Source organism: Zootermopsis nevadensis, unplaced genomic scaffold, assembly GCF_977971745.1.
Source record: "Zootermopsis nevadensis isolate Lab colony 2312 unplaced genomic scaffold, Znev_1.0 Znev_ptg000013l, whole genome shotgun sequence".
NCBI lineage: Eukaryota > Metazoa > Arthropoda > Insecta > Blattodea > Termopsidae > Zootermopsis > Zootermopsis nevadensis.
In genome coordinates this window covers 11,746,818-11,774,223 of record NW_028259145.1, presented here as the reverse complement: position 1 = coordinate 11,774,223, position 27,406 = coordinate 11,746,818, and the positions used below count along the sequence as shown (strand labels likewise).

Here is a 27,406-nt window from a genome sequence, read left to right as displayed (position 1 = left end):
TGTTATTGTTTCAGAATTTATATTCAAATTTTGGCGAAATTGGGCAAACCATAAAAGAATTAATGGAGGAGTTTCAAAAGAAAGCCAAGAGTCACCAAAAAGTAGAAAGCATAGCAGATATGAAGACATTTGTAGAAACATATCCACAATTCAAGGTTTGTGTGTCGTAATGACTAAGATAAAGCTGCGCAATGAAATCATAGTTCATAGCGACAGATTTTAACATTATGGAAAAATTGTAATTAAATCAGTTGCAGTCTATATCTCTTAGAGCCATCATAAGAATATCCTTCCATCTCCTCCTCAGTCTTCCAAGCACACAGTTTCATACCAGAATTCTGTCTTTCTCATTTTATCCTTGTTTCCAGCCCATCAGTATAATATCCCAAATTGCTCACCTTTTGCATCCTTCTTAGGTCTGGTATTTTCCTGAGCACTTTTGTTATATGACACTATATATCTCCTTCACTCAAAGTAGGAAACTTTGTTTCATTTTTATACTTAGTTATTGTTAGAATTGTTGTTTGTATATCCTGATATCCAGCATTATAAAAAATAGACAGATTGATAACAGTTCTGAAGTGTATAAATAACAAGCAATTTAATGATGAGCCTCTCTATGTTTGTTATTGTTTTCCCAAGTATTTATATGTTTAAGCATTCTTGTATGATTTATTATATGTAGTCATATTGTTGATTTTAGTTTCATGTAATGCTCTTTTATTTTATCTGTATTTAGTTATAGACCAATCTTTTCCAGCCTGCTGAAGGTTGTTCTATGCCGACAATGGTATATAGCTGAAACAAATTTCAAAACTTCGAGTGCCAGCATTTTGAAAACAAGCCTGTGATTTCTGTGGGATGCTGAGGGAGTGCAACTATGTTGGGAACAGAACTTTACTGTTTTATGCTAGGTTTCATTTGTAAGCTGGCTCATATTTATATAGTACATACTGAAAGTCAAATGAGATATCTATGGATGTGGTGATACACATAGCAGTATAATTTATAAGTTTATTCTTAGTAATTTTTGCAATATTGAAATTTTGTTTTAACAGACAGATATAAGGTTTACTCAGGGTGGTGAGCCTAGATCGATTTGGATTTTATTTCTAGTGTTTATGAAATACAAACCCATTACATTTCAGAAAATGTCTGGAACAGTATCCAAGCATGTTACAGTTGTGGGTGAACTGTCTTCTCTTGTGACTCGTCATCATCTCCTAGAAGTATCAGAATTAGAACAGGAAATTGCTTGTCAGAATGAACATTCCCAACAACTACAGGTAAGATGTCATGGTTATGTACAGGTAGCCCTCGATTTACACCAGGGATGCAGTATGCAACCAAACATTGACGAGTAATATAATGGCATTACATTTAAAGCTCTGGAATAACGTAAATAAAATAAAGGGAATTTAAAAAATATATTTTATACACTATGAATCGGCAATTCATTGGTCCCCGTGATTGACTGCGATTCTTTCATGTGACTGATGCAATAGTTGCATTCATGTAAGACGCCAACCTATAGAAAATCGCGTAGTAAAAATAACCCCAGTACCTCCACAGAGATTAAATTAGTCCTTTGAAAGTATAAAGCACCAGGAATGAAATTGCATAAGAACAAACTCGCATATGCAAAAGTTTGCATTTCACAAACAGCTAAACGTTACAAATAATAGTAAAATATATTTTTTCCACCTTTGATTTTATGTTTTCAAAATCAGCGTTATTCTGAATCGGCGCAAATCGAGGGCTACCTGTATATTGCAGTTGTCAAAGCTAGTTAATGTCCAGGCTTCACATCCATATGTGACTACTGGTCTTATCAGAACTTTATAGATTCTCAGTTTAAGTTCCCTCCCCAGTATTTTAGACTTCATTAAATTCTGACAGGCATAATAACATCTATTACCATTCACAATACATGCTTTAATTTCATTAGTTACTGAATTTATAGTATTAACCTTTATCTTACTAGCATTCCTGGCCTGGGAACGTAAATTGTGTAGTCAGTCCTACGAACGTTCCCGGAGGGGACCTCAAAACTTGCAGCTGCAAATTGTGCTACCCTTAGGCCATTATTATTAGTTTCTTCATGTAGACTATTCCTTCCAAATAGTTTGACATAGACTTCTTCTTTCCCAAGCTTCGCATTATAATCACCAAGTACTATTATCATGTCATGTTTCGAAATTTTATCACATACAGACTGCAATTCATCATAAAAACCATCTACTGCCACCTCTTCTGTCCCATCCATTGGTGCATAGACATTAACAAGGGTTATATTAGGGAATTTCCCTTTTACTCTAAGTGTACATATTCTTTCACTTACTGGCGTAAAGGCCAGCACAGCCTTACGCATTTGTCTGGTAACAATAAATCCTACTCCACATTCTCCTTGTCTATCGTCTTTCCCAGAATAATATATGGAGAATTTTGCCTTATTAATTACTCCCTTACTTTTCCACCTAATTTCTTGTATAGCGACAATTTCCATTCTATATTTTATAATTTCATCAGCTATACCATTCATTGCTCCTACTTGTAACAGAGTGCGCACATTCCACGTTCCAATATTTAGAACCATATTTTTATCCTTGTTCCTTGCTAATGTTCGTCTTCGTGAGGATAGTCCGGTTTCATTCATCAAATTATTCTCAACTTTATTCTTTTTTACAAGGCTGGGTTGTTAGCCCTGCGCTCAACCCTCAACCTGGAGGACCAGGGACTCTTCTGTCTGGATTATCATACCATAGCCAGAAAGACTCAGTTTTGAGGCGCTGGGTACTCGCCCTCATCCCCCCTCCTTGAGGGTAGGATTTGATGGTTGTGCTGAAAAATTATCAGCTTGAGCACTTTTCTAGATTTATTGAGGTAGTCAGTCCGGCACTGGCGTCCTCCTAGAAGCTCACCAACCATCCATTCACCCTCCTCCTTTATCCGGGCTTGGGACCGGCACTGTGACATATCAAGATACATCACAGAGGCGGAGTTAGCAGCTGTAATTAGACAGACTTAAAACTTGATGATAATGTTAGGGATGAATGTCTGTGTAAAAGTCTATTTTTGAAAAGCCATTCACACATCTAGGTAGCACCATGGTAGAAGATTTATTATAGCCTGTTCAGACTCCTGACTAGCTTCTTATGTTTCAAATAAATTGCACACTGGATTGTTAGTGCAAATAAATTCTTGGAACTCCTTTGCAAAATTAAAATAATTAATGCTTTCAGTCCCTTCAGCCAGATTCCCTAAAATACATAACACAAGTAAGAGACAGTTTTATTTTCTTTTTCTTTCTTTCCCTTCAACCCCCCTCCCCTCCCCCCCCCACACACACTTATTCTTTCATATTCAGCAGAAGTAATTTCCACTAGACTGTGCTGAGGTCTTACAGGTAATCTTGTACTAAATCTCTTTATTCATTAGGACTGGAGAAATGTTACAGTGAACACAGGTTTCTGTCTCAGGCAGTTTCAGTGTTTATTATATCATCTTTTCTGTCACAAATACCATAGTTTCAGAATCTGAAACTTGCAGGTGAATAATACATTAATAGGTGAAACTCAGTTTTTTAAGTGTTACACTATAATCCAACAATGCATCACTTCCTTAATAGGAATTCTTTAAATTTACATTTCCCACTCATCAATCAGTTCTGCAACTTAAACTTATTATCAGTTATAGCAGTAAGGAGGTTCTTCTCCTTGGTTGTTAAATACACTATAGACGTATGACTGACTTGTAACCCAAGAAATTATTGAGTCGTAATAAATAAAATGGTTTGGCTGAAACTCTTTATTATTTGTGTTTCATCTTTATACATATACTGTTTGTACTTTCTGAGAGCAGAACCTGAGAAGATATGATGTTGGTAATATTCAACCCCAAAATAACTTTTTTCTTTAAAATGTGTTACGTATGTTATGTGGCAGCAACAACAAAAATTCAATTTCATAGCTCAGTGAATGAAGTAGAATGGCCCAGTGAAAGAAGAATATTATTTCATGATGTCGACTAAAGTAAAATGAATGTATGATTTCAGTTGAATATCACAGCATTAGGGCTAAACATTGTTTGCATGAGCAAATGCTTCATGTTACATATTCTTTAGAACATTAACTGTTGTTTCTTTTGTTGGGGGGGGGGGGGGAGATCAATGCCACTTTCTAAAATGGAAGTAACAATAGAGCAATAACCTAGAACATTTTTTGCTGGGTTAAATGCGTATATGTCCACACCTGATTTCACATTAGTTGCTTGCTGTACCTGTTGAAAATTTTGTATGTAAATTGTGTTGCATCAAACTATTTTCTGGATTGATAGAAAAAAGTATTGTCACATGATTTGGATTACAGAGGATCCGGAAGCTTATAGGAAACAGCAAAGTAAGAGACAATGATGCAGGAAGACTTGTCATGTTGTATGCGCTGCATTATGAAAAACACACAAACAATGATATTGTCGGTTTGGTTGATGCACTGAAGCAAAGAGGTGTGCCAGAACGTTTTACAAAAGTAAGTAGAACATTGATTATATATTCCATGCTTTTTGATTTTCAGTTCCTCCCCACAAGCAAACTTAAATAGTAGTCATGAAAAGAAAAGTTTTTTTATTATTTTTCCTTTCAAACTGGGGGAGTAAAAAAGTAAAATTCGATAAGAGATGCATGAGATAATCATATTTTACAGTGAAAATCACTTTTGGAAGCATAACAATCTTCAATTTTAATTTTATTTTCCATAATGATTTCATTTCAGTTGATATACAGCGTAATGGAATATGGTGGTACACATGCCAGACAAAGTGATTTATTTGGAACTCAGGATGCTGTTGTGAAGATTACAAAAACATTCTTCAAGGTGAGCATGCTCTTGAAAAGTCTGGCTTTACTCTCTTGCCCCCCCCCCCCCCCCCCCCTTCTAAAGATACTTCCATTTTAAGTGCATCATCTGTTTTATCTTTACATTTTTGTTACTTTATGTACCATGTGTTTATATTTTATTGACTGTATGCTACAGTATTCAATAAAATAGTGTATTATTTTATGTTAAAATGAGTGTGGTAGGATGGATACCTTTATATCCAGTGATCATTGTCATGTCTGTAATGTAGTTTGAAAGCCAGAACTACATAATTAGCTGAAGTAAAATTATAATTATACTTCAGAGTATTATAAAAATGTCTCTTTTATTTTATGTATTGTTAGAGGCCACTCACTGCTGTTCTAGCCACAGTAATGTTCCCAAACCTGTGTACCAATTGCTGTAATTTTTTTAGTTATTTGCTACTCTTCATGTAAATAAAAATAAAGCTTCAGTTCAGTTCAAATAATGATCAAGAGTTTGTAATACTTTTCTAAGATATCTGTTCAATAAGGTAGTATTTTATAGGATGACGGTTTTGCTTTCAGTATCCTGTAATTAGTGATAACAACATAATAGATGCACAGATTTGTGTGGTGGGAGTGACAGTAGTTTGACATAATATGGGGTCCTGAAATGATGTGTGGTAATAAATCTGAAAAATATAATAAGCAACTTTCATCTAGATAATATTTTTTTAGAGTGTAAAACAGTATGTAGCAGCTGTATGAAATCTGTACTTTTCTTACAGTTTTATGATGGTAAGCAAATAACCACAGAACCTAGGCATGTGAAATTAGGTTTGAAAATAGATCATAATCATGCCTACAAATTATGTATGAAATATTGTTTATAAGTCAACAGTCACAAACATGTTAAGGGTATCAATCTTTGAGATTATGTCCAACAAATTTTGTGAGACAAAATCTGTATTTAAGTTTTACCCACAATGAAAATTATATCATTATAGTCTCTGACATATGTAATTAAAACTTCTGACGTGACCATGATAGGTTCATATGACTGTCTGCATAGAAGTTTATCTTAAGTAAATGTGCTTTCCTTTCTTGCCCCCAGATGTACACATAAGATGTTGAATTTTAACAGGGCCTGTCAGGTGTGGAGAATGTGTATACACAACATAACCCTCTCATCAAAGAGACCTTAGAAGAACTAATCAAAGGAAAGCTGAAGGAAAGTTCTTTCCCTTATCTTGGAAATGGTCAGCTAGCGAGGAGGTGTGTAAAATTATCTTGATATACCCATATGACAACCCTGTGTGTTTGTACCATACATCTGGTGAAGTGGTTAGTACTTCTGCATCATATTTGGGAGTCCTGGATTCAAATCTCAGTCCAGAGACCAGTTATTGTGACTGAGATTTTCCATTTCTACCTTAATTCCTCCAGGCTACTCTAAAATAGATCATGACTGATTACTTCACATCCTTTCCAATTTTTCGTTCACAATCATCCTGCAATTTAATGCTTGGTATCATATATTGAAGAACATTGTAAGTAACCTGTGAACCAATCAGTTATTAAATGTTATGTTCATAGCCTTTGAGGTCAAACCTCAGTTACCAGTCAATTTTAATCCTGATATAATACCCTACAAGTTTCATATTCAGAGAATTGTCAGTTTGATTCCATCTATTACATCAGATATTTGGCAGTGTCCAACTTAATTGTAGTGGAGTAAATTAACTATTGTCATACACCTTTAGAGAAAATCTGTTTTTACATAAAATACATTTTTTGAGATGCTATGTTTAAGCAGTAATGTTGTGATTACAGGCCACAAGATGTCATTGTGTTTATGGTTGGTGGAACCACGTATGAAGAAGCGCTTGCTGTTCATCAGTTGAATAAAAACAACTTCGGGGTTAGGATTGTTTTGGGTGGAACAACTATTCACAATTCAGGCAGTTTCTTTGAAGAGGTTCAGCAAGCAATGCAAGGTGTCACAAGACGTCACATGCGCACAAGGAATTCATGAATTATTCATTGCCACCTCACCACAATGTATGTATATAAACATGACTTCAGTTTTGAAAAATGATGAGTTTTTTGGTAAATATAAATATATCTGCATTCCTGTTAATTATACACATTGTCAATGGAGAAAACCCCTGCTTGACAAAGTGATTTGACCTTTTGAGGTATACAACAAATGACATTCTACAAAGTCCAAATTATCTTCCTTGAATTTCGAAACTGTTACGTTGAGCCTGACATTTCATTGGAACATGATTTTCTAAATGCTATTTGGGTCTCACATATGTCCTCTGCGATTAATTTGAACACATGACAAACTAGCAAAGCAAATCTGAATTTATTGTAAGGTTTTCAGAATTGTCAAACACAATGTGACATCAGGCCAGACTGACCTTAAGGTATGGAAATTTAAATTACTTATGCAACCTTACTGCTGAACTAAGAAGAAATTTAAATGCTTCAAAGTGTGTTTTATTTATTTAATTTTTATGATACAATCTCAAATAAGAACTAGAGTACTAAGAATGAATCCATATGCATATTTATGTAGCACCGAATATGAAGAACGATTCTGTGAAGTACCCAGTATCAAACTAAGTGAGCTGGCTCAAGTGGTAATGCTTCTGACTTGTATTTGACAGGTGCCCATTCCAAATCTCGATAAGGGTACACTCTATCCTATTTCCATTGTTTTTCCCAGTCATTCCAGGCGAATGCTAGTACAGTACCTTGAAACAGACTGTGCTGCTTCCTCTTCAGTCCTTTCAAGTTCACTGCTGTATCTAGGTGAGAAATAACCTTAGTTATATGTTTAGTATCTGCATGGAACACAGAATGTAAACAAAATTTCAGTGTTTGAAGTGTAATTAAGCCCTATTGCAGATTCTCTTACACACATTTGAATTTGTAAGGGTTCATAACTCTTCACTGCGGAAATGGGTAGTGCCACCACAAATAATGTAATCATCTCTACTGTTTTATTTCATGAAGATTTTTAAACCAAATGTGCAGTCGTCTCAAAGAACCTTAAATGGGAACTGTGAGGTATAGAATTTGACCATGAGAATAGCAAAGTGAAGTGTCATATTTTGTTTCATTTTGGAATAACAAATAACACCTTGGAGACAGCAGTAAAATTATTGTACTGTGTTGTTTCATATAGCATCACAGGTTCTTCTTAAATCATAGATGACCAAGCATATACCTTTTTTTAAATAAGAATGTGAGTCTTGAAGTTCATAAATATACAGTGTCCACATGAACTCTCCCCCATTAACAGATTACTTTGGGAGGGATCTGTGACTGATGGAGGCGCATGGTTTGCAGCAGTCTATAGAGTAACTGAAAAAGTTTTACTTAGTACACTTCCAAATGAGCTTCATTAGTAGCTCTCAGGATATCTAAGCTATACTTGATTTCAGCCTGTCTTGTTCAGCATGTCAGATATGATGGTTTGGATGACATCCGTAATTTCTCTGCGGAGTTCAGCAACAACGCATGTCGGGGTGGCATAAACCCTGTCTTTCACATAACCCTACAAGAAAAATCAAGAGGGGTTATGTCTAGAGAACAGGGTGGCCACCTGGATTGTCCATCTCTTCCTATCCATCGCTGTGGGAAGGTTCTTATTAAAATTTATAGTTTTCATTTCAAAATTTCTTGATCTGGTGAAAATTTAATCAAATGCAAGAGGATTTTTCTTTTGTGCCCTTATGTAAGGAAAGACTTTTGAAACATCTCAAAACTTGTACCATAAAGTTACACACAGAATCCATCAAGTGATTAAGGCCTTAAATGTACACACATGTACATAACATCTCCATATGGCATTTGTTTTATACTGTGCATTTATAGTTAGAAAGTGTATGAATTTCACATTTTAGAGGATTTTCACTTTATGAGGCAAGGTTTTAATGTAATGGCATATTACACCACTGACCCTTTATTTTAGGAAAGCACATGAAAGTCAACATTTAGACAATTTCATTTTACCAAATAAGTGCTTAATGTTATAATGGAGTATCACTTTATTGTGCATTTTATGGTTATGAAATGTAGTCATTTTCTGAGGAAGAACATGTACTGCAAGTATATGAAAACAAAGTATTCAGGAAAATATTTGGACAGAGGTGAGGATGTGGAAATAAACAACTTTGTGAATTATATTCTAATAACATTATTAAGGTATGTCATGATTGACATGTGGCGCATGTGATGAGGTGGGAACGTAATTGAGGTGGAATATTCAAGTGTGTACGGGTCTGCTGCATGGAAACCTCTTGGAAAGTAAGAATTTGGAAAGCAAAGATACAGAATGGAATATAGAATTAAAATCATATGAAAAAAGGTTGTGAGGATACAAAGTGGATTCAACTGACACACGATAGAGTCCAATGTCATTTGTATTTGTGGTATTTAGCTTAATATTGTATTTACTGCAGTACAATTTAAAATGAAAACTAGATAAGTGAACTGTATAAATTATTTTTTTTAAATGTAAAATACTTTTAGCCAATGCAAAAAGAATATTAGAAGTCAGTATTACTGTACATGAAACAGATGTCAAATCATACATACTCTGCACTTCTAAATTATAAACAAGTTGAAATTTTTTCTGGCTGTTGCAGAACTTACTAATAATGTATTTTTACCAGCAATATGCTAGAGTAATACAACATTCAATGCTGCAGTCTTAATTTTAATATTCGACTTAACATTGGCCATACCAAATTTGAACACTTTCAGCTGCAAGGATTCATGTTTCCTTCTAGTCTTCAGTATTTTCTGCAGCCTGAAATAAGTCTTTATAGTCAGCAGAATTTTCACTGACTTCATCTTTTGTTGACATCTGTAAGAGAATACAAATATTTGATATCACAAAATCTTATTTGTATAATATGACTAGGCATGACATTGGGCAAAATAAAAATATGCTGTTTCCCCATTCTAACTTCATTCAAAAGCTGCTGTACCTCCTTTATTAAGCTACTGTAAAAGTACTACACTAAGCAAAACTTAAATTAAATCAGTTCCATGCAATTCTCTATTTTCTGAACTGGTCAAATTTTAAGATTCATAACATTACACTACCAAAACATTAAACTTGTCACAAGTTTTGAAAATTATATTCAGGATATGTGTTTTTTAATATTAAATTAAATTAAAACAATTAAATCCGTGGCGTAACAGATCCAGAGAGTCAAAACCGACTAGCTTGACTGCTGGCCTCACGTTCACATGCCTAAGCAGAGCTGAACGATCATCCAACCAGATATAGGGTGATGTGTGGTCAGCATGACGAACCCCCAGCCATTGCTAGCTTTCCTGACTGAATTACGCTACTCATTGTAGCTCCCCAATTTCCTCACGATGCTGGGTTGGCACTGGTCCCATACACTGGTCGAAAGCTCATGAGAAAATTTCTTCTCCCCCGTGACTCGAACCAGCGCGCATTCCGTATCAACGGTCTGAAGCATGATGCCTCAGACCGCGCGGCTACGGCGCAGGACTGTTTTTTAATATTACAAAAATTAACTTCAATATATATGTGAATTTCATCTCTGCTTTCCAATAATTCTTACTTCTTTTTTCCTTCTGATTTTTTTTACAGTTTCTTAATAATGTTACTAAAATTTAAATGTTTCTTCCTTTGTAACTTACTTACAAACTAATATATTGCTTCCATGACATATGCTAGTGAGCAGTACTGTTACAGTTACTAACAGTACATATGAATCTACAATATTTCAAATATATCTGACTTCTTCTATATTCATTCTACCATTATGACAACACTTGCTAGCAGAAGTGTATGGTTGGTCACAAGGTTTCTGGTATATGGTCAATAAATGCAACTGCATACAAAAACATTTAAGAAACATACATTTTCTTTATGCATTCCACTTTTGTAAAGCTCCTGCTATTCTCTCCCACCTCCATAATAAAATGAGCTGGCTCTAGGGCCCATCAAGATGCTCCTGTGACCAAAATTCACCAGGAATCTAATTGGTGGCCCAAAAGAAAAACATGCATACCAAATTTTGTGTTGATGTGGCTGAAATTCCAAGTTCCCAGATATTTATAAAGTGTTGCTGGTTGTAAAATGGTAACAAATCAACTGACCAAAGGAATAAGGGTGTAATGGAAAATAACAGAAGTAAAAGCACTTTGAAGATTTACATTATTAAATAGTTCAGTTAAAATACCTGAACTAATCCAGTGGACAGAGCATAGCCTGTCATAGCTGCAGTTGCAAATATACCAGCAACTATTTGATATCTTCTACGATTAGGAAAATCTGATTCTGGATCTGATTTCCCTTGAGCACCACTTTCTGCAGACTTTTTTGCTTCATATTCTGTTGGTTAAATAGGGTTTTATTAATACATAGTCTTCTAAAAATAAATTTATAAGACACAAACTTGGTACAACTAGATGTAAATGAATTCATTGTTCTTGTCAAAGCTATAGAGATGCCAGTTATTTCATCCTTAGCATAAACTGTTCCATATTGACAGAAAGTTAAAAATAATCTTCCTGAATATGAAGGACAAATATGTTAATCAAATCTGATGGTATGTAATCACACTAAGCTAATATAAGACCTGAATATTTATACATCAAATTTAAATAAAACCTCTTTGCAATGAAATTCATATGATTAAAATATTTGGACTTTGTAGAGGCTTTTAAGAAGTACTCAAATTTTATAATTAGGACTCACAAAAATATCCACAACCAATGGTTCCCAGAATGCCAGCTAAATTTGTACTAGAATGGGAAAGAATTATTTAATGTGTCCCAAATTTCTGTGTTAAGGGAGTTTCATAAGAAAGTGGTTTTATTGTAATTGTACACATTTCAAATTCTGAATTTAAAAAATCAAAATCAGCACTCTATTTTTCTCACATTAAGACTGAATGCGTAGTAGGAGTCCAGTTTTGGCAAATAACATACCTTGGATTGCATAAGGAAAGTATCGTTGTGTAATGCGAACCACAAATTTGACTAGATTTGTGCATGCCTTGAGGTAGTTTTGAAGTGCTGGTGATGGGAATGGCACCTTAAGAAGAGGTGCAAGGAACGCATAAACAGTTGCATCTAACGATGTAGGGTGAGAACCAAAAAAGAATTCTTGATCTCCAAGCCGTACTGAAAGAACAGTAAGGCATTTTTCAGCCTCACCATATACCTGTAATATTCATATGCAAGTTCTATTACATAATTTATTAAAAAAAATTGTAATGTAATATTGATGAACTACACTACCTCTGATATTTCATAAATTATTTAACTATTGCATATAAAAAACGTGAGTTTCTGTTCCTTTCTTAACTATTACTGTAAGTTAATGCAAGGTATCATACATGTTCCATGTATATAACATGGTAGTACAAAAGTAGAATTAATTAGAATGCATAATACTAATAGTTATAGTCTGAATCAGTGGTTTTCAGCTTTTATGTTTGCAGACCAGTAAAACAGCAGTGGGTTTTCTAAGGGTGTGTATCATGTCTCATATTGTACAGTACAAATTACTAGTTTACAAATATAATTACTTATGTGTTGAAACATGTTTCTTTACAATATAAATATTATCACCTTTACGTTTTATCAAAATCGAAGAGATATCATAAGCACCATTACTGAACATTCAAGATTAAAAATTATTCACAAGGATATACAAAATAATTTAAGTTGTTGGATCAGTAAATGATAAAAAGAAAAATAATAAATGACTTGTTTAGAGAGAGTGCAGAAATGTAATGTAGTTGAACACAAACTTTTTACTTTCTAAAGGGGAAAGAAAAATGAAAAAAGCAACTTATTGTAAAATGTTTGTTCATCTGTGGTAAAATATGCTAAAAGATATAGTGACTCATTCTTATGTCAGAAATGACCAATGTAAAGTGAAAACTTCTTAGAAAAAGGAAGAAAATTCTTAATTCAGGTTTATTTAATGGAAATAAGCACAAAGCGTATATTTTATCAAGATTATTTGTGTTCAAATTAGTTTTTATATTATTTCTAAACAGATCATTATGAAAAGTATACATGACAAAATATTTGTCTTGTGTATATAATATTTATCCAGATTTTGATGTGTAAGAAAAGAGGCAAATATGAAAAACTTATTTGGCTCTTAAAGCAAGTAAAGTACCAATCCTATGCAGTGGAAGTAGCTCAAATTCATACTTTTTTATGGTTTTATCAGGGTCTCTCATACAAAATGTATGAAAATATGAGGAAGGATCAAGAAGGTAGAGGATGGGACGTGGACATGCAAGGATTTCAGAATGCATTCACATTTACATATTCATACAGAACTACTAAAAAGAAAAGTCACAACCTATTGTAAGGTAAGCTTATGTCACAAACAAAAACAGAAGTGTTTTCTTTTGATATTTTAATATGGTTACACTTGTCTAAAGCAGACTATTGTTTACTGCATAAATATCAATGTCATACAACCAAATATTCACAATGTAAAGAAACTTGCCTTTCTTTTACAGACAGGACAACCAACTTCACATAAATCTCCCCCTCATTCGAATTTGATATCCTTGATTTTAGAATGGCATTATGTTCTTGTAAGAAATATCAGTAAAATTAAATATCATGTTGGTCAGGCAGACCAATCAGTCTTGAGAATGGTTAGTTATTAATATTAAATGTGAAGCTGGGACTGTTCAGGTGACTTGGGACCATAATTTCAATGCATGATTCCCAGCTGCACCATTGTCTCACAGAAAGTTTCTGTTTTGATTCATTTAAGTTATATATATTGTAACAATCCACAGGCCTCTGTAAAATATGTACTAAGAGGCAAGTTTGGGGGTAGGAGAATTAAAGGGATGTGTCTTGAGTGTCCAGAGGGAATTACTTTCTTCTTTCTACAGAAACTGACATACATAATTAAAACATATCCAAATCACTGAGGATATTGTTGAGGAAGTTCACATCATTCATTAAGATATGTGGAGGGATTGTATTTTATTCAAATCATAAGTGTCCCCCTACCCTACGAACCACATGTTCTAGACCTCTACGTGGAGGTGAGTGGTCAGCCCCTTTACCTCTGAAGAAGTCCCCATTGGGCAGAAGAGTGCATAGGTCCTACCATGGCCAGACTTGTGCCAAAGAGGAAATCTCCATCTCTGTAGGGAATTAGACCCCAGTTGTCATGTCTGTAGTTAGTCACTTAACTGAGCTGTCATGGCTCATTAAAATAATGCTTGGTCTTCCAATATGAATATGTTAAGAACTAGTTCCATTGTTATATATTCAGTATTATATATGTTTTAATTAATGAGAATAGCTAATTGTATAGATGTAGCTATAGGACCTCGCTGTAAACATAAGCAGAAAACATAAATAGAAAGCTGCTCATGATGCATGCTGTTCATGATTTTCTAAGTGGTGGAGCAAGTGAGAATAAATATACAGGATGTCCACAGCTTAACTACGTGCTCTTGGGATCATTCTGAATCAAAAAGTTCAAATAAATGTGGGTCCAATCAATAATTTAAATTAAAATATTTGCTTGTTTACCGAAGATTCAATGGTCAGTGGGTCATCATCTTGATCATATAAAGCTTCCAGATGCTTCTTTGCTTCCTGTTCATACTTTCCTGGGTAATAGTAGTTGTATGGGAAAGGAAGGGCTTTTGCATACCATGGTCGGATCAGTTCTGTGTAATTCTTTGTATCTAGCCACCTGAAACAGTATCTTGTATTTTATACCTATGCACATTGAATGCTGGAAAATTCTTGTTCAAATAATCCACAAGCTTTTCCCATAAATGCTACACAATGTTATCAAGCTTTTATGTCACAGAAAAAATTATCATCTTGTGAAACATCTGGTACACACAAATATTCTAACTAATTAAACTGTGGCTTCTTATGTGGTATTAAAGGAACAGGCAACTGATGTTTGTGTCTGAGTGTCCTTAAACATGCAGAATAGTAAATGTAAATAAGTACATAACCATCACTACATATTTAACTGAAGGCCTATTTTATAAAAGCTCTACAGAATTTGAACTGGGGAGGGGAGATACATGTAAATGCTTGATACTTCTATGTGGAAGTTTCTGTAGACAGAGCATAACAATAAGCATATAATGTCACCAATGGTAACCCTGGTCTAGAAGTCACGTTCAGAAATTTGGTATCAATAAATCCCCCAAACAACTGTGCCACAATGCTGTGATATGTTTAATAACAAGAATAATAATAATATTATGCCACTGTTGTGTTATATGGTAAAACATTTATTTTGCGTTACTCCAATTTTAGTTGAATGGTGGCACACTACTAGCCAGATCATGCATTCAGTACTGATTATTACTAACCAAAGCAGCATATAGTCAGTGCAGTGACCAATATATCTGCCACCACATAAGAGAGTACTTCAAGTTATAATTTTGATTCTTCCAGTCTACTTTCCCTGGAAATTTTCATTATCAGTGTGGACAAGTGGGATACAAAATGACATTAGTTTCTGCTGTTACATGAATTAATTCCTTGAGGGACGTCTTCATGTGTAATAATCAATCTTGATATTAAGTGAAGTACTGGAGGTCTGTTAGAAACATAGCTGAAAATGAATGAACAGTTCTATCTACTTAGTTACATCATTCAACATGGGAGGAATCTATTACTGTCCCCACACATCATCACAGAGAATCTACTGCCATCCATTGTCCGACATGAAGCAAACAGGAAGAAACTTAATTCAGTTGCATCTGACTTGCAAAAGAACTGTTGATCTCAAACTTAAATGTAACTGTTCACATAATCAAGTGCTATTAATCACTAGCACTATATGCTTTCAGTAAAACTTACCATACATATTGAAGGGCAAGATGTAACTTTTCTTTGAGAAGTTGAGTATATGCTGCTGCATCTGCACATTGTTTCTGAGTTAGACCAAAATCAGCACTAAAATTCTGAAAGTGAATTAATGTGACCAGTGTTAGACACTGGGTGAGGCATTTCAAGAGTGACAAATTTTATATTACTGACAGGTCTCAGAACAGTGACAGTGCAAAATAGGAGCTTGAATAATGCACTCTTAAAAATGAGTGGCACATCACAAAACAGTTGTATGAGGTAGTGAATACTGGGAAAGCAGCAGCAATAAATATCACAGAGAAATCAAACGTTCCAAGATTTGTGCATTGTTGGTCCCAAGAGCAGCTCAAGTCTCTCTTTGAGAATTGTGAATCTGAAGGCAGAATTTATCATCATCCATTATTACAGGTTATAATGAAAGATCACCATTATTATTCTCAATCCAAGGAACAGTCTATAAAGTGACACCAATGAGAAATACAAAAATCAGAAGACAGCCGTCTGTAGGCAAGACATCTGTATTGAGCACAGAAACTTTATGGAAAAAAGGATCACAGTTACTCAGAATACTAATTTGAGAACCTAACAGAACTGAAATTCAGCATCCAAAGATCAATTCTGACCAAAACATGAACGAAGCTCTCCTTTGCAGCAGCACTTGGCCTCACACAAGTTTGCAAATATTTCAGGAAATCAAGCCACATTATTGAACATTCTCCTCCATTCTGCTTATAAGTTGGATCTTGTAACCTTACATATTTTAGGCCCACTAAACAATTGATTATATGAACAATGATTTAAGGATGGCATAGACAAAAGTTGACCAAGGCGTTTTACATTAGTATTCAGTGCATGGTTCAACACTTGCAAATGTGCACAGAAATTGACAGGGATTAATAGGAAAATAGCCTTACTTTCAATACATTTATAAGCATCTTAATAGGATTTGAGGTTTTCAAAGTGGTCAGTCTGAAGACAGCTGTCTTCTGGGTCGATCGTCCTGATGATGGAGGCGACAAGGACCTCTTAAATGTTGGTGAACTTCTACCAGACTATATGGCACAACAACCAGAAGACAGCCATCTTAAATCTTAGTGGGGGGGGGGGGGGGGGGGGGGGTTGTGTAGTTTTGTGCCGAGTCCCACATTGTTTGGATTATGCATTTTTCTGAATTGTCTGTGCTGGTTCTCCATTCCATTACTGTTGACAGACTAACTGTTTAGCAGTAAATGGAAATAATATGACGGTTAAAACAGTTGCACCGAACATTGGCAAACTACACAACACTTCCAAAACATTATGCGTATTGTAATGTAAATGAAATTACATAAATTACCTTTTGCTTTAGATATGCTGAAATTTCAGGCAAACTACTCAAAACTTGTTTACCATGTTTGAAGACTGGTAACCTTCCATTTGGCGTCCAAAATGGGTTGTTGGTCACACATGTTTGTAAAGGAACTCCTGAAAACTTTGCATATGCCTGTAAAATGATAGACTGTAAATATGACTGTGTATTAACTTACCTTATTTGCCTTCAGATAAAATTATAATGTAGTTATATTTCATTTAAAATTCCAGTGGAGCAGCAAAATAAAATGAGGCGTACTTTACTATCAGTGACCAGTCTGCTAACTGAACTTTTTTGGCTCTGACACTGGTGTGGTTCATCTTGCTTGTTTGCCTTCTACTTTTGACCATCACCACATATCGCATGCTAATCAGATGGAAGGTGCTGCTTATCTAAGTTATTTTTGGTTTATTTAATGATTCCTTATCAATTCCATAGGCTGCACAGCATCAAATAGCAGCATAACTATCAATGATGGATTTGGAAGTCTGTAGTATGACCAAGGCCTTTTTAAGTTGCTACTCCATATCTGCACATAGGGGTGGAGGAAAACCACAAAAGAATTAAAGCCAGTGTGGATGGTTTTCTGGTTGAATTTCAAACTTGGGGCCTCCTAAGTAAAAATCAGGAATGACAGAACCATGACATTTGGTGTCTTGAAGTTAATCTGTACTACTTTTCCAAGGTGTTTTCATATACGTTATTTCTTTTTCAGAAACTCATGTTAAAACAAAATATATGTCTAGCTTTAACTTGTTTAATGTCCCTATATATGTCAGTGATGAGATGTATGGTACAAAAAATGTAAGTAGCAACTTGCTACAACTTTTCTCTTTTGAAACTTGAAGGTAATGGAAGGATGGTTTAGCATATGAAACAGGAAAGGCTGAATCCATTTACTGTTCTGTGTATAAAAAACACTACAGAAATATTACACATCGAGGATGAAACAAATTGTGTTTTACGTAACATGTGTACCTTGGCTTAAAAATGGCTCTTTATATAAGACTGCTGTAGGTATTTACTCCAGCAGTGGAAAATCATGATCAGCATAAGTCGTGTAGATGTCTGTTTACTATCGTGGTTTATTGATTCTTTTGTAACTAGTTACCTTATTTATACCCATCAGTTGCCCATGTCACTTAACTGGAAAGCACGTTAAATGTTAGTTTTATATGTAATGGAGGTGACCGACTACACACTGATAGAAAAAGTAAAAAACAACTCAGACCAATCTTAAAAAAATATTAAAAGAAATCAGTGTTAACATCCAATTGGAACTTTCTATAAACATCTTGGAATTGTACAGGTTCAATACCACGCACATTTCAGAGTAATTTCTGTTCCTTACTTGTTAGGTTTGGTTGACTTGGTGCAAGAGGACACATTCTACATTGTTCTTACATGTCTGGATACCAAGACGTTACACTTAAAATAGGCCAATGAAATGTATGTTTTATCACCTAATCACTGACATGTTTACAGTCTGCTGCTGAGTTCTCCATAACGTCAACGTTAAATGCATTACATTTACTTCCTAACAGTTTCCCAGATATCTCAGGAATTTTCCACAATCTCATTTAAATATGTGCTTCCTAAACATTTTTTAACAGAAAAATGATTATTATTGGACTAACAACCTCAATGAGCACTCAATACCTCTTACCATAACTTCTAGACAATATATATCAACTGAAGGAAGCCCCCAGTCACCTCCCCATATATTAATTTCCATAGGGCGATTCATGTTTGGTTCTAAATTTGTTGACTTTCACACTGATACCCAATATATCACAGTAGGTAATAATATCCCTACTTAAAGTTCATCTTATCTGAATATTAATTAGTTTAATCGTTAAGTAATTTAAATTTTAAATGTTGCAAAAACACTGTTGAATATCGCTCTTAACCTCAACACAATTGCATCATTGGTCACACGAGATACTTTTACCCTATTAACCTTAACCATTCTCGTTTTATCGATTCGTCCACAGGGTTGCCAATAAGAATTTGGATAATTGTATTTCCCGTAGAGATGGCTATCTTCTGTGATATTGAGACGTGTTATGGCAAAATATCGACCACGTTTCAGAACACAGTAGATTTGCAAACCAGCTTACGCTATGTTTATTGCTTCCAACATTATCCTGAAGACAATCAGTAATCTATGACAGACTTCAGGTTGTCTCAGACATACGAACTTGTAATTGTGACGTATTTCTGAACGGGTTATTTATTTTTACAAAAACCCCTTTAGTTTGGTCATTAGGTGTATGGTTTAAATGGTATGAAATGGACTATCCTATCAAACAAGGAAATTTAGATACAAAATTCTCTATCTGTGAAGATTTCTAGCACTGCGTAAGGAGCTGTAATGGTATTCTGTGTCCTGTGAAACGATTAATAAAATTTTTTCCATCATCGGCATTTATATATTTCATATTATGCAAAATGTAAGTGGGAAGCATCTTTCGTTTTTGGAATTGCAGTACATATGATGGGCAACGTTCAGTGAATGTCATGATGAATATATTTTAAATATTTTTTTAAAAAAAGAAAGCAGCTAATTGTTTAGTCTTTGAACAGTGCAGCTGTCATCTTCGATATTTCAAAATTGTGGGCAATTTGGATTTGAGAAGTATTGTAATGAAATATCTGAGAAGTTAATGCCTAACAATCTTCGCAGTTCACCACCGAATAATTTGTGCAAGGTATATATGCCTGTTTGTTCGACTCAGTTGTGATTATGGTTACTAAAAGTGTATACATGTTCAGAACTAACCACATTCATTTTCATTATTTACAGATTTTTAAAATGATATTTTCTTGTCAAGACCACACATTTAATACCGATGATATAGATATAGTGTTAGATTTCATAAATACCAAAGACAAATGCATTAAAAATTGCAGATAAATACCAGTACCGAGGTCCGAAAGCATATATGTTAATACAACTTTCATAGTTCAAACATGACTTTTTATTATGAATGGTTTATAAGTTCTCCAGTTTCACGTTTTGTGATTTCTACAGAATGTGTTTAAAATTACAATGGAAACTACAAGAAAAATTGAATAAATGGATGCAGCTTCCCTGTCTCATGGCATTCTTTCCTTTCCACAGCACTTGATTTGTCTTATGTACAGCATAAAGTTCAATTAGACGTTAAGTAGAATGGCCCTTAAAATGAATTAAAGACAATGAAATATAAATGTGAAAATAATAATAATAGAAATCATGTACATCTAGTTTCATCTAAATTGGTCAGAAGTACTTAAAAAATATGTATAAATGGTAATTAACCCTGTAAGTAAAGTCAAGCTCTTAAAGTGAACAAAACAAAAACCAACATTAAATGATTTAACAAAATATAGTGTAGGTCTACCAGGCTGACTTTGAATAAGATTGTGTTATTAGTAGGCAGATGAACAGGTATAGTGAATCTAATGGGTGGAAGCAAAAAGATAAGATATGGAAGAGTTCATTTGGGTTAGATTAGTTGGGTGGTCTTCAACATTTCATTTTACCCATGACCAAACATTGTGGTAGAGTGGTTAACATACTTGTTTAGTATTTGAGAGGTCCCAACTTCAAATCTTGGCCCGGCTACCCTGACAGGGTTTTTGTGGTTTTCCTCTGTCTTTCCAGGCAAATGCCAGGATAGTTCCTTCTTAGCCCCTTCTTCTGTTTCAATTCATTATTCACTATCCTCCTCTCAATCAACACTATAAAATCTGAGCTATTGAAAAATGTGGTTAAATAAACTATAAATAAATAAATATTTTGCCCATGAGTGAGGCTCATTATTAGTATATAAGAGGTTAAAGATAAAAAATATTTAGTGTCGATAGCAATGCTTCAGTTTGTCTTTTTGTTTACAAATACAGCAGTGAAGATGACACCAGAAGAATTTATGCATCAAAAGAGCCAGATCCTGGATGGAATTGATTTGAGTCGTAAAGGCTGCATTGACGATCCTATTAAAGGTTTAGTACAATTTATAAATGAAGGAATTGAATTTGTCACCACAAGTTCTTGCTCAGGAAGAGTTATTATATTCTGTGAGGTATGTATTCTCAATAAGTGGTTGATGTAACTTTCATTGTTTGAAGGTCTATATTTGTTGTAATCATTATAATTCAGTTAACAGTTAATCATACGTATTTTACTTACACATTGTTTTAACACAGTTACTTCATGTACTATTCGGTTATACTTGCCAAGGATTACAGCTGATTGACTTGGTTGAACTGAAGCAATGAAATTTCACATGATTCCAATCAATGAATCAGATCCATTTGAGTTGTAGCTCTCACTAATATAAATACAGGAATACAAATTATGAAGATTCTTTTTATTCAGTTTTCTCCATCTTCCTGTTACTGAAGTCTGAATATTCTCAGCACCCTGTCCTGAAACACCCTCAATCTGTGGTCTTCCCATAATGGGGAGACCATGTTTCACACCCATACAAAATAACAGAGTTACAAAGAACCAATTTATGAAGCATGTTGCCAGGAATGCCATGACTTAAACAGTTTATGAAGATAAATTGTTCAGATGGTACAAATAAGTAACAGAATAATGTAAGTCATTTTATGAACTAGGTATGTCCTGAATATGAGTAATATGTTGCTCTTCTAGTAACCTACAAGGTCACATACTTTTTCCAGGATGTGACAAATGGAAATCGTAAGAAGGGCTGCAAATGGTTATATACCAGTCATGAAAATGTAAATGATGATGACTTATTGAATAGTGTAGATCCAAAGGAAGGTAATAATATTCTAAAATATGAACCACTGATTCTCCATGTTCAATGCCGTACACTGGAAAGTGCAAAGTTAATGGTAAGTGTACATAAAATAAAAAGTTCTGGTACTGATACAGGGGATTTAATTGGATAATGAAAGTCAAAAGATGTAAGTCTTGAAAATGAATTTTAACAATCATGAAAAATACTTATTGGGCATTTAAAGTGATGGAGCAACTACTAGAGAACAATTGTGTAATTTAGTTTTGACGTAAATACGTCTATATTTTAGGGTCAGTGTCATTCGGCAAAAATGTAACGAAAAAGTGTTACGAAATAGTGTTATGAAAAAGGGAAACAAAAAAGTGTAACTTCATTGTTATGTTACCTAGGAAACATCAAACTTCATTGTTATGTTACCTGGGAAACGAAAAATTGTAACTTCATTGTTATGTTACCTTGGAAACGTCATCTGTTTATCAACAATGGTTACCTACATAGTTACTTTACATTACCTTACCTTACATTATATTACCTTACCTTACCTTACCTTACCTTACCTTACCTTACCTTACATTACATTACATTCATCTACCACAGACCCATCTGAAGCCTTACTAATTCAAATTAAATAAGCAATGTCTTAATCAAACTTTACTCAATTGTAAAGCATGTATAAAGGAAATATTTAGAATATATAAACTTCCTTTCCGTATAGACGTATTTACGTCAAATTCTCCGGAACCGTGGTTCCACTGACAACTTTTTTAGCTCGGTGACATCTCTGGTGAGGTAAATGAATTAATTTAGTGGTGAATATGTGTCTTTTGTTTTCTTTCAGCATACATGTGCATTGGAATCAGGATTCCGTAATTCAGGGATCACACTGGGAAAACATGGTAAAATTATTCTAGCAGTAAGGAGCTGCATTGGTTTGGAAGTTCCATTAACTGAAGATGGGATCACGTTAGTTTCTAATGAGGTCTGTATTAAGTACTTGTGATGGTTGTGTATGACTGTTATTCAGGCATTGGTGATTTGCCAAGATTTATTCATGCTTTAACTGAATGAGATGTCTGGATATTCATTGACTTAACTTTATTTTTATTTTGTGCATAGTAAATGCTGAAGACAGTGTATTGTGCCATGCCTATCCTTTCACCAGCTATCAATGTTGCATCTTATTTGGATCCTTTTCCTTCAGCTTCTCTGGACACACAATGCCATTTTTACATTATGATGACTTCTTTCTTTCTTTCTCTTTTGTGCTCTTATGCATGAATACTTGATAGCATGTTAAAATTCCAAGTATTCTGTTTGCTACTGTTTACTGTTTTTATGGTGATTATTTTGTCCAAAAGGGTAATTTTGGTTCCAGTTAGTAAAATTCCATTTTTATTCGTATTAGATGGAGTGAATATCTGTAGTATTTCACTGTCCTACCAAGATGTACCTGTATAAGCCAAGACAAACATTCCTTCCACATGTTATACCAGTCATCCTGTAATTCTGGAAATAATGAAGTAATCTGAAATCCCTTTAATATAGGACAAGTAATAAAGTAAATGCCAGACACAGTGGCGGCACAGTCTGAAGCGTAGGCCTTGTGTGCTTGGACACTGGGACCATGGGTTTGAATCCCACATCTTTTTGTGTTTTGCTGTCCCGTGTACAAGTAGAGGCCTTGCGATGGACTGATCACTCATCCAAAGAGTCCTACCAAATGTCTAACAGATTACTGAAATCTCTTAATAAGAAGCCCCATGATTCATGTAGGAGCAAAAAGGGGGGGGGGGAGAGAGAGAGCACAAATATTCAAGTTTTGTGCTCAAGTTTCTGTGAATCACTCTCAGGTGGCATAGTCAGTATCTTTCAATATATGTTATACATACTGCTTGACAACTCCTCCACTCTTAATTTCAGTATGTACATGACTATATTTTCTTGTGTGTTGAAGATTTGATTTTAAAATTTTATTGCAAGCTTCAATGAGCATACTGTTGTTAGGAAGTTGTGTTCTAAATTTTTATACTTCTGTGGTCAATGCTATATAGCCTTAAAAACTGAAGCATCATTAACTAAACAAGGAATAAATAAGTACCTCTGTGAAACAAGATTTACTGCTACTGCTGTCATAAGGCCCAGATAATGTACTATGCAGATAATAAGTAATCATTCATCAGTTACAATTACTTCAGACCATAGGACTTTTTAAAGTTTAAATAAATATAACCATTTTTCCCTTCATGAACACAGTTGTGTCAAGTTTCCTAACAGCTATACAAGACAGTATTATTCAGACCATTGTGATTTTAGTAAATGTCTATATACTGTATCTTTCTATTTACAGTACATGAAGTTTCTTACAAAGAAAGCAAATGAAAAGATTGAAGAAAATAAATTGAGAACTCAAAGATTCTTCTATAATCTTGGCAGCATCTTAGGAAACAAAGAACAGGATATACTTACAAATAAAACATGTTAGTGTTAACATAAATGCTCTTTAATTAACCTTGTTACTGTACATGTGCTAATGTAATTTATTATAATTAATTACAAAACTACCTGCATTTATTTTACATTAATTTCATACTTCAAAATATAATGTAATATATGATAACTGAAGCATCATTAACTAAACAAGGAATAAATAAGTACCTCTGTGAAACAAGATTTACTGCTACTGCTGTCATAAGGCCCAGATAATGTACTATGCAGATAATAAGTAATCATTCATCAGTTACCATTACTTCAGACCATAGGACTTTTTAAAGTTTAAATAAATATAACCATTTTTCCCTTCATGAACACAGTTGTGTCAAGTTTCCTAACAGCTATACAAGACAGTATTATTCAGACCATTGTGATTATAGTAAATGTCTATATACTGTATCTTTCTATTTACAGTACATGAAGTTTCTTACAAAGAAAGCAAATGAAAAGATTGAAGAAAATAAATTGAAAACTCAAAGATTCTTCTATAATCTTGGCAGCATCTTAGGAAACAAAGAACAGGACATACTTACAAATAAAACATGTTAGTGTTAACATAAATGCTCTTTAATTAACCTTGTTACTGTACATGTGCTAATGTAATTTATTATAATTAATTACAAAACTACCTGCATTTATTTTACATTAATTTCATACTTCAAAATATAATGTAATATATGATTAGAATGAGTGAAAAAATTATAATTATTGTTATTAACTTTTTCAGGATAACTTCATTTGTACCTTGAACACTTCTAATAATCTCATTATTCATCATAAATACAGTTTTGCTTTCTTCAATTAACTTCTCTTTGGTCCCTTCATCCAATACCCCTGCAATTCCATTCATTGCTTCTACAAGATCCTTTTTCATTTTTGATATATTGGTAGTTCCAAAATCTGTCACTGCATCTTGATATGTCTGCTCAGTAGAAAATGGTATGAATTTCCTAACCACAGCACGTTTTTTTCTGAGAATCTGGCCTCCTGACAGAAGACCCATATATAAATGATATATGTATGCCATGAGTTGGTTTGGATCAGAACTCTCAAGTTTCCTCAGATGGAGGAGGTATTTAATTACACTGTCCCTGGGTTTGTAGGTTTTCATCCAGTCAGTGCCCAAGTAGAAATTTAAATCTTTCTCAAATGCTTCTGTCCTCTGCATACCTTCAATGTAAAGTTCTCCAACATAAGTGTGTTTTAATCGTATCATGGCTTCTTCAAGGTAGCGGAATATTTCATAAAATACAAGCAAACCTTCTGCCCACACGCAGTTGTTTGAAAGGGCTGCAAAATAGAAAAGCTTAAACATTTTCAGAAAAATTTTGTATTGAACTCCACATCTACTTTTTACATGTATTTTATAACAGAAGGCAAAGTTGTGGCATAAATATTTCATCCTAAGAGGTACGAAGCCACTAACAGTCAAATGGATAACATTTCTAAAGAAAGAATTTGGTAGTATGCACACACATACATTGTGTTTCCATAGAAGAATGTCAGTAATTCATCATGAGAATAATTATGTAGTTTTATCTGATTTGCTGTTATAGGCTAAAGATTTATTTATCTTTGCTGATTGGTTTTCTTCTACTATGGAATATTTACCTGTTTTGATTTTCACAACTGAACAATGACCTATCCTAGTACTATCTATACTGATATAAACGCCATCAGTGGTAGTGTTCAAGCCATTTTGGATTCTTGTTCGGGCATTTACATTTGATTTCAGAGTAAATGGGAAAAAAGACTTTTGGTAAGAAAATCCATATTTATGTCACCACAGATGATAATAAAGATAATTTATAATGTAGTCAAACTTCGTAAGAATTGCTGAAAGTCTCATGTGGGTGCTCTGTATAATGCTAAAACATATGTTGGAAAATTTAGATTCCAGTTATATTCTATATCAATCCATACAGAGATGCAATATATCTACCTGATTAAGTTTTAAACTCTTTCTCATAAAGATACTCCTGCATGCCACTCTGCACACCAGGCCCAACTGGCTAATGTGCAGCCACTAACACAAAACTGGGTCGGGTCAGGTAGACACTGAGCATGGACAGGATCTCCTAGAACTGCAGTACCCTGAGGATGAAGATGGTTCTCGAAACATTGGTGTTTTCTTCATTAAGCCACCTTCCACGGCTGGTAGCCCGAGAAGAATTTATTATACTGATAATTTTTATTTATTTAGTTTGGAACATCCCACATAATCCCTGATTTCTTTAGGCCAGGTCCCTTTCACCTAAATCAGTTCTGTGAGTACTGATATACAGAGGATTCTGGTTAATTGGGACTAGAACACTTTGGCCCAATTAAGCAGCTGCCCCAATTATGTGAAGTTCCACATAAACAGTTAAAAAGGTTTGTTTTTTAAGATTTGTCTCAAATAAATGACTGCCCAAATTAACTGATGGCCCAATTAATTGGAATATACTGTATTAACAATTAAAATGAAGATGACTGTCTTCTGGATGGTGACGAACATTTCAAAGATGCTTACTACCTTGGACATTAAGGTGATATGTCACTCACTGCCCTTATGATGGAGGCTGCAAGCACCTCTGAAACATGTCATTTTCTGCCAGAAACATTCCAGAAGATAATATTCATGCTTCCTGCCATGAGATGTGAGAACCTGAGATCTCAACTGTAATGTGGTGTAAATCCCTTTTTATAGTTACTGATGGCTACTGAAAATATTTGCACTCTGGAGGGAGAGATACAGCATCCTAACACAGAAAATCTACTGTACATGTCTTTGCAAGGCATATTCTATCTGAAAGCTTATTTATACTTGTACTCAAAACGTTTACAGAAACAACTCACCGAAAGCAAGTTTGGCATTCACTAACGTGTCACTAATCGCATGTATTTCCCTAGTTGCTCTTCTCATTTTCTTTGTAAACGATTCTTCCATCATTCTTTATATGTAATACTTGTGTCCGCTTAAAAGGTTATGTTTTAATATGGTGTTCTGCTATCAACATAATATTATGTTATCTGTGAAATTTACTCGTACCTTTCTAGTACATGAACTAATCTAAAGATAAGTGAATTGTCGCGCCA

At 34.3% G+C, this 27,406-nt stretch overlaps 4 protein-coding genes across 14 annotated transcripts in view; 2 read left to right on the top strand and 2 right to left on the bottom strand.

The window, feature by feature from the left end:
* The window catches only part of Vps45 (vacuolar protein sorting 45), a 19,417-nt gene extending 5,902 nt beyond the window's left edge, over window positions 1–13,515 (top strand). The window contains exons 7-14 of one of the 5 annotated variants that reach the window (XR_002543590.2): window positions 15–155; window positions 1,149–1,286; window positions 4,368–4,526; window positions 4,770–4,871; window positions 5,982–6,112; window positions 6,671–6,898; window positions 13,086–13,230; window positions 13,384–13,515. Coding sequence is in view for 4 of the 5 variants with exons in the window: in XM_022067431.2 (XP_021923123.1) it covers window positions 15–155; window positions 1,149–1,286; window positions 4,368–4,526; window positions 4,770–4,871; window positions 5,982–6,112; window positions 6,671–6,872 (873 nt within the window). In the remaining variant the exon portion in view is untranslated. Of the gene's footprint in view, window positions 1–14; window positions 156–1,148; window positions 1,287–4,367; window positions 4,527–4,769; window positions 4,872–5,951; window positions 6,113–6,670; window positions 12,443–13,085; window positions 13,231–13,383 lie in introns of those variants that run through there. The other 4 variants (XM_022067431.2, XM_022067418.2, XM_022067409.2 and 1 more) reach the window with 4 other exon arrangements.
* Window positions 7,327–19,065, bottom strand: LOC110831457 (metaxin-1). Of its 4 annotated transcripts, none has more exons than XM_022067481.2 (8): window positions 18,748–19,035; window positions 17,067–17,213; window positions 15,722–15,825; window positions 14,423–14,588; window positions 11,828–12,062; window positions 11,077–11,228; window positions 9,598–9,719; window positions 7,327–8,405 (listed from the first exon to the last, which is right to left on the bottom strand). In XM_022067481.2, exons 1-7 carry the CDS (start codon window positions 18,826–18,828, stop codon window positions 9,639–9,641), a joined length of 966 nt encoding a protein of 321 aa, XP_021923173.1. In that variant the 5' UTR covers window positions 18,829–19,035; the 3' UTR covers window positions 7,327–8,405; window positions 9,598–9,638. The 4 variants fall into 4 exon arrangements, with proteins under 4 accessions (XP_021923173.1, XP_021923182.1, XP_087204770.1 ...); XM_022067490.2 differs by having other exon boundaries at window positions 7,327–7,653; XM_087348644.1 differs by lacking the exons at window positions 7,327–8,405; window positions 18,748–19,035 and adding an exon at window positions 19,042–19,065 and having other exon boundaries at window positions 9,256–9,719.
* LOC110831496 (tRNA wybutosine-synthesizing protein 3 homolog) lies at window positions 13,090–25,046 on the top strand. Of its 4 annotated transcripts, none has more exons than XM_087348648.1 (6): window positions 13,090–13,230; window positions 20,970–21,148; window positions 21,756–21,932; window positions 22,677–22,817; window positions 24,186–24,315; window positions 24,743–25,046. In XM_087348648.1, the coding sequence occupies exons 2-6, from the start codon at window positions 20,978–20,980 to the stop codon at window positions 24,772–24,774; spliced, it is 651 nt and encodes a 216-aa protein (XP_087204774.1). In that variant the 5' UTR covers window positions 13,090–13,230; window positions 20,970–20,977; the 3' UTR covers window positions 24,775–25,046. The 4 variants fall into 4 exon arrangements, with proteins under 4 accessions (XP_087204774.1, XP_087204773.1, XP_087204772.1 ...); XM_087348647.1 differs by lacking the exon at window positions 13,090–13,230 and adding an exon at window positions 19,254–19,534; XM_087348646.1 differs by lacking the exon at window positions 13,090–13,230 and adding an exon at window positions 19,254–19,792.
* Ho (Heme oxygenase) lies at window positions 24,878–27,406 on the bottom strand. Its single transcript, XM_087348645.1, has 2 exons — window positions 27,167–27,406; window positions 24,878–25,618 (listed from the first exon to the last, which is right to left on the bottom strand). The coding sequence occupies exons 1-2, from the start codon at window positions 27,258–27,260 to the stop codon at window positions 24,987–24,989; spliced, it is 726 nt and encodes a 241-aa protein (XP_087204771.1). The 5' UTR covers window positions 27,261–27,406; the 3' UTR covers window positions 24,878–24,986.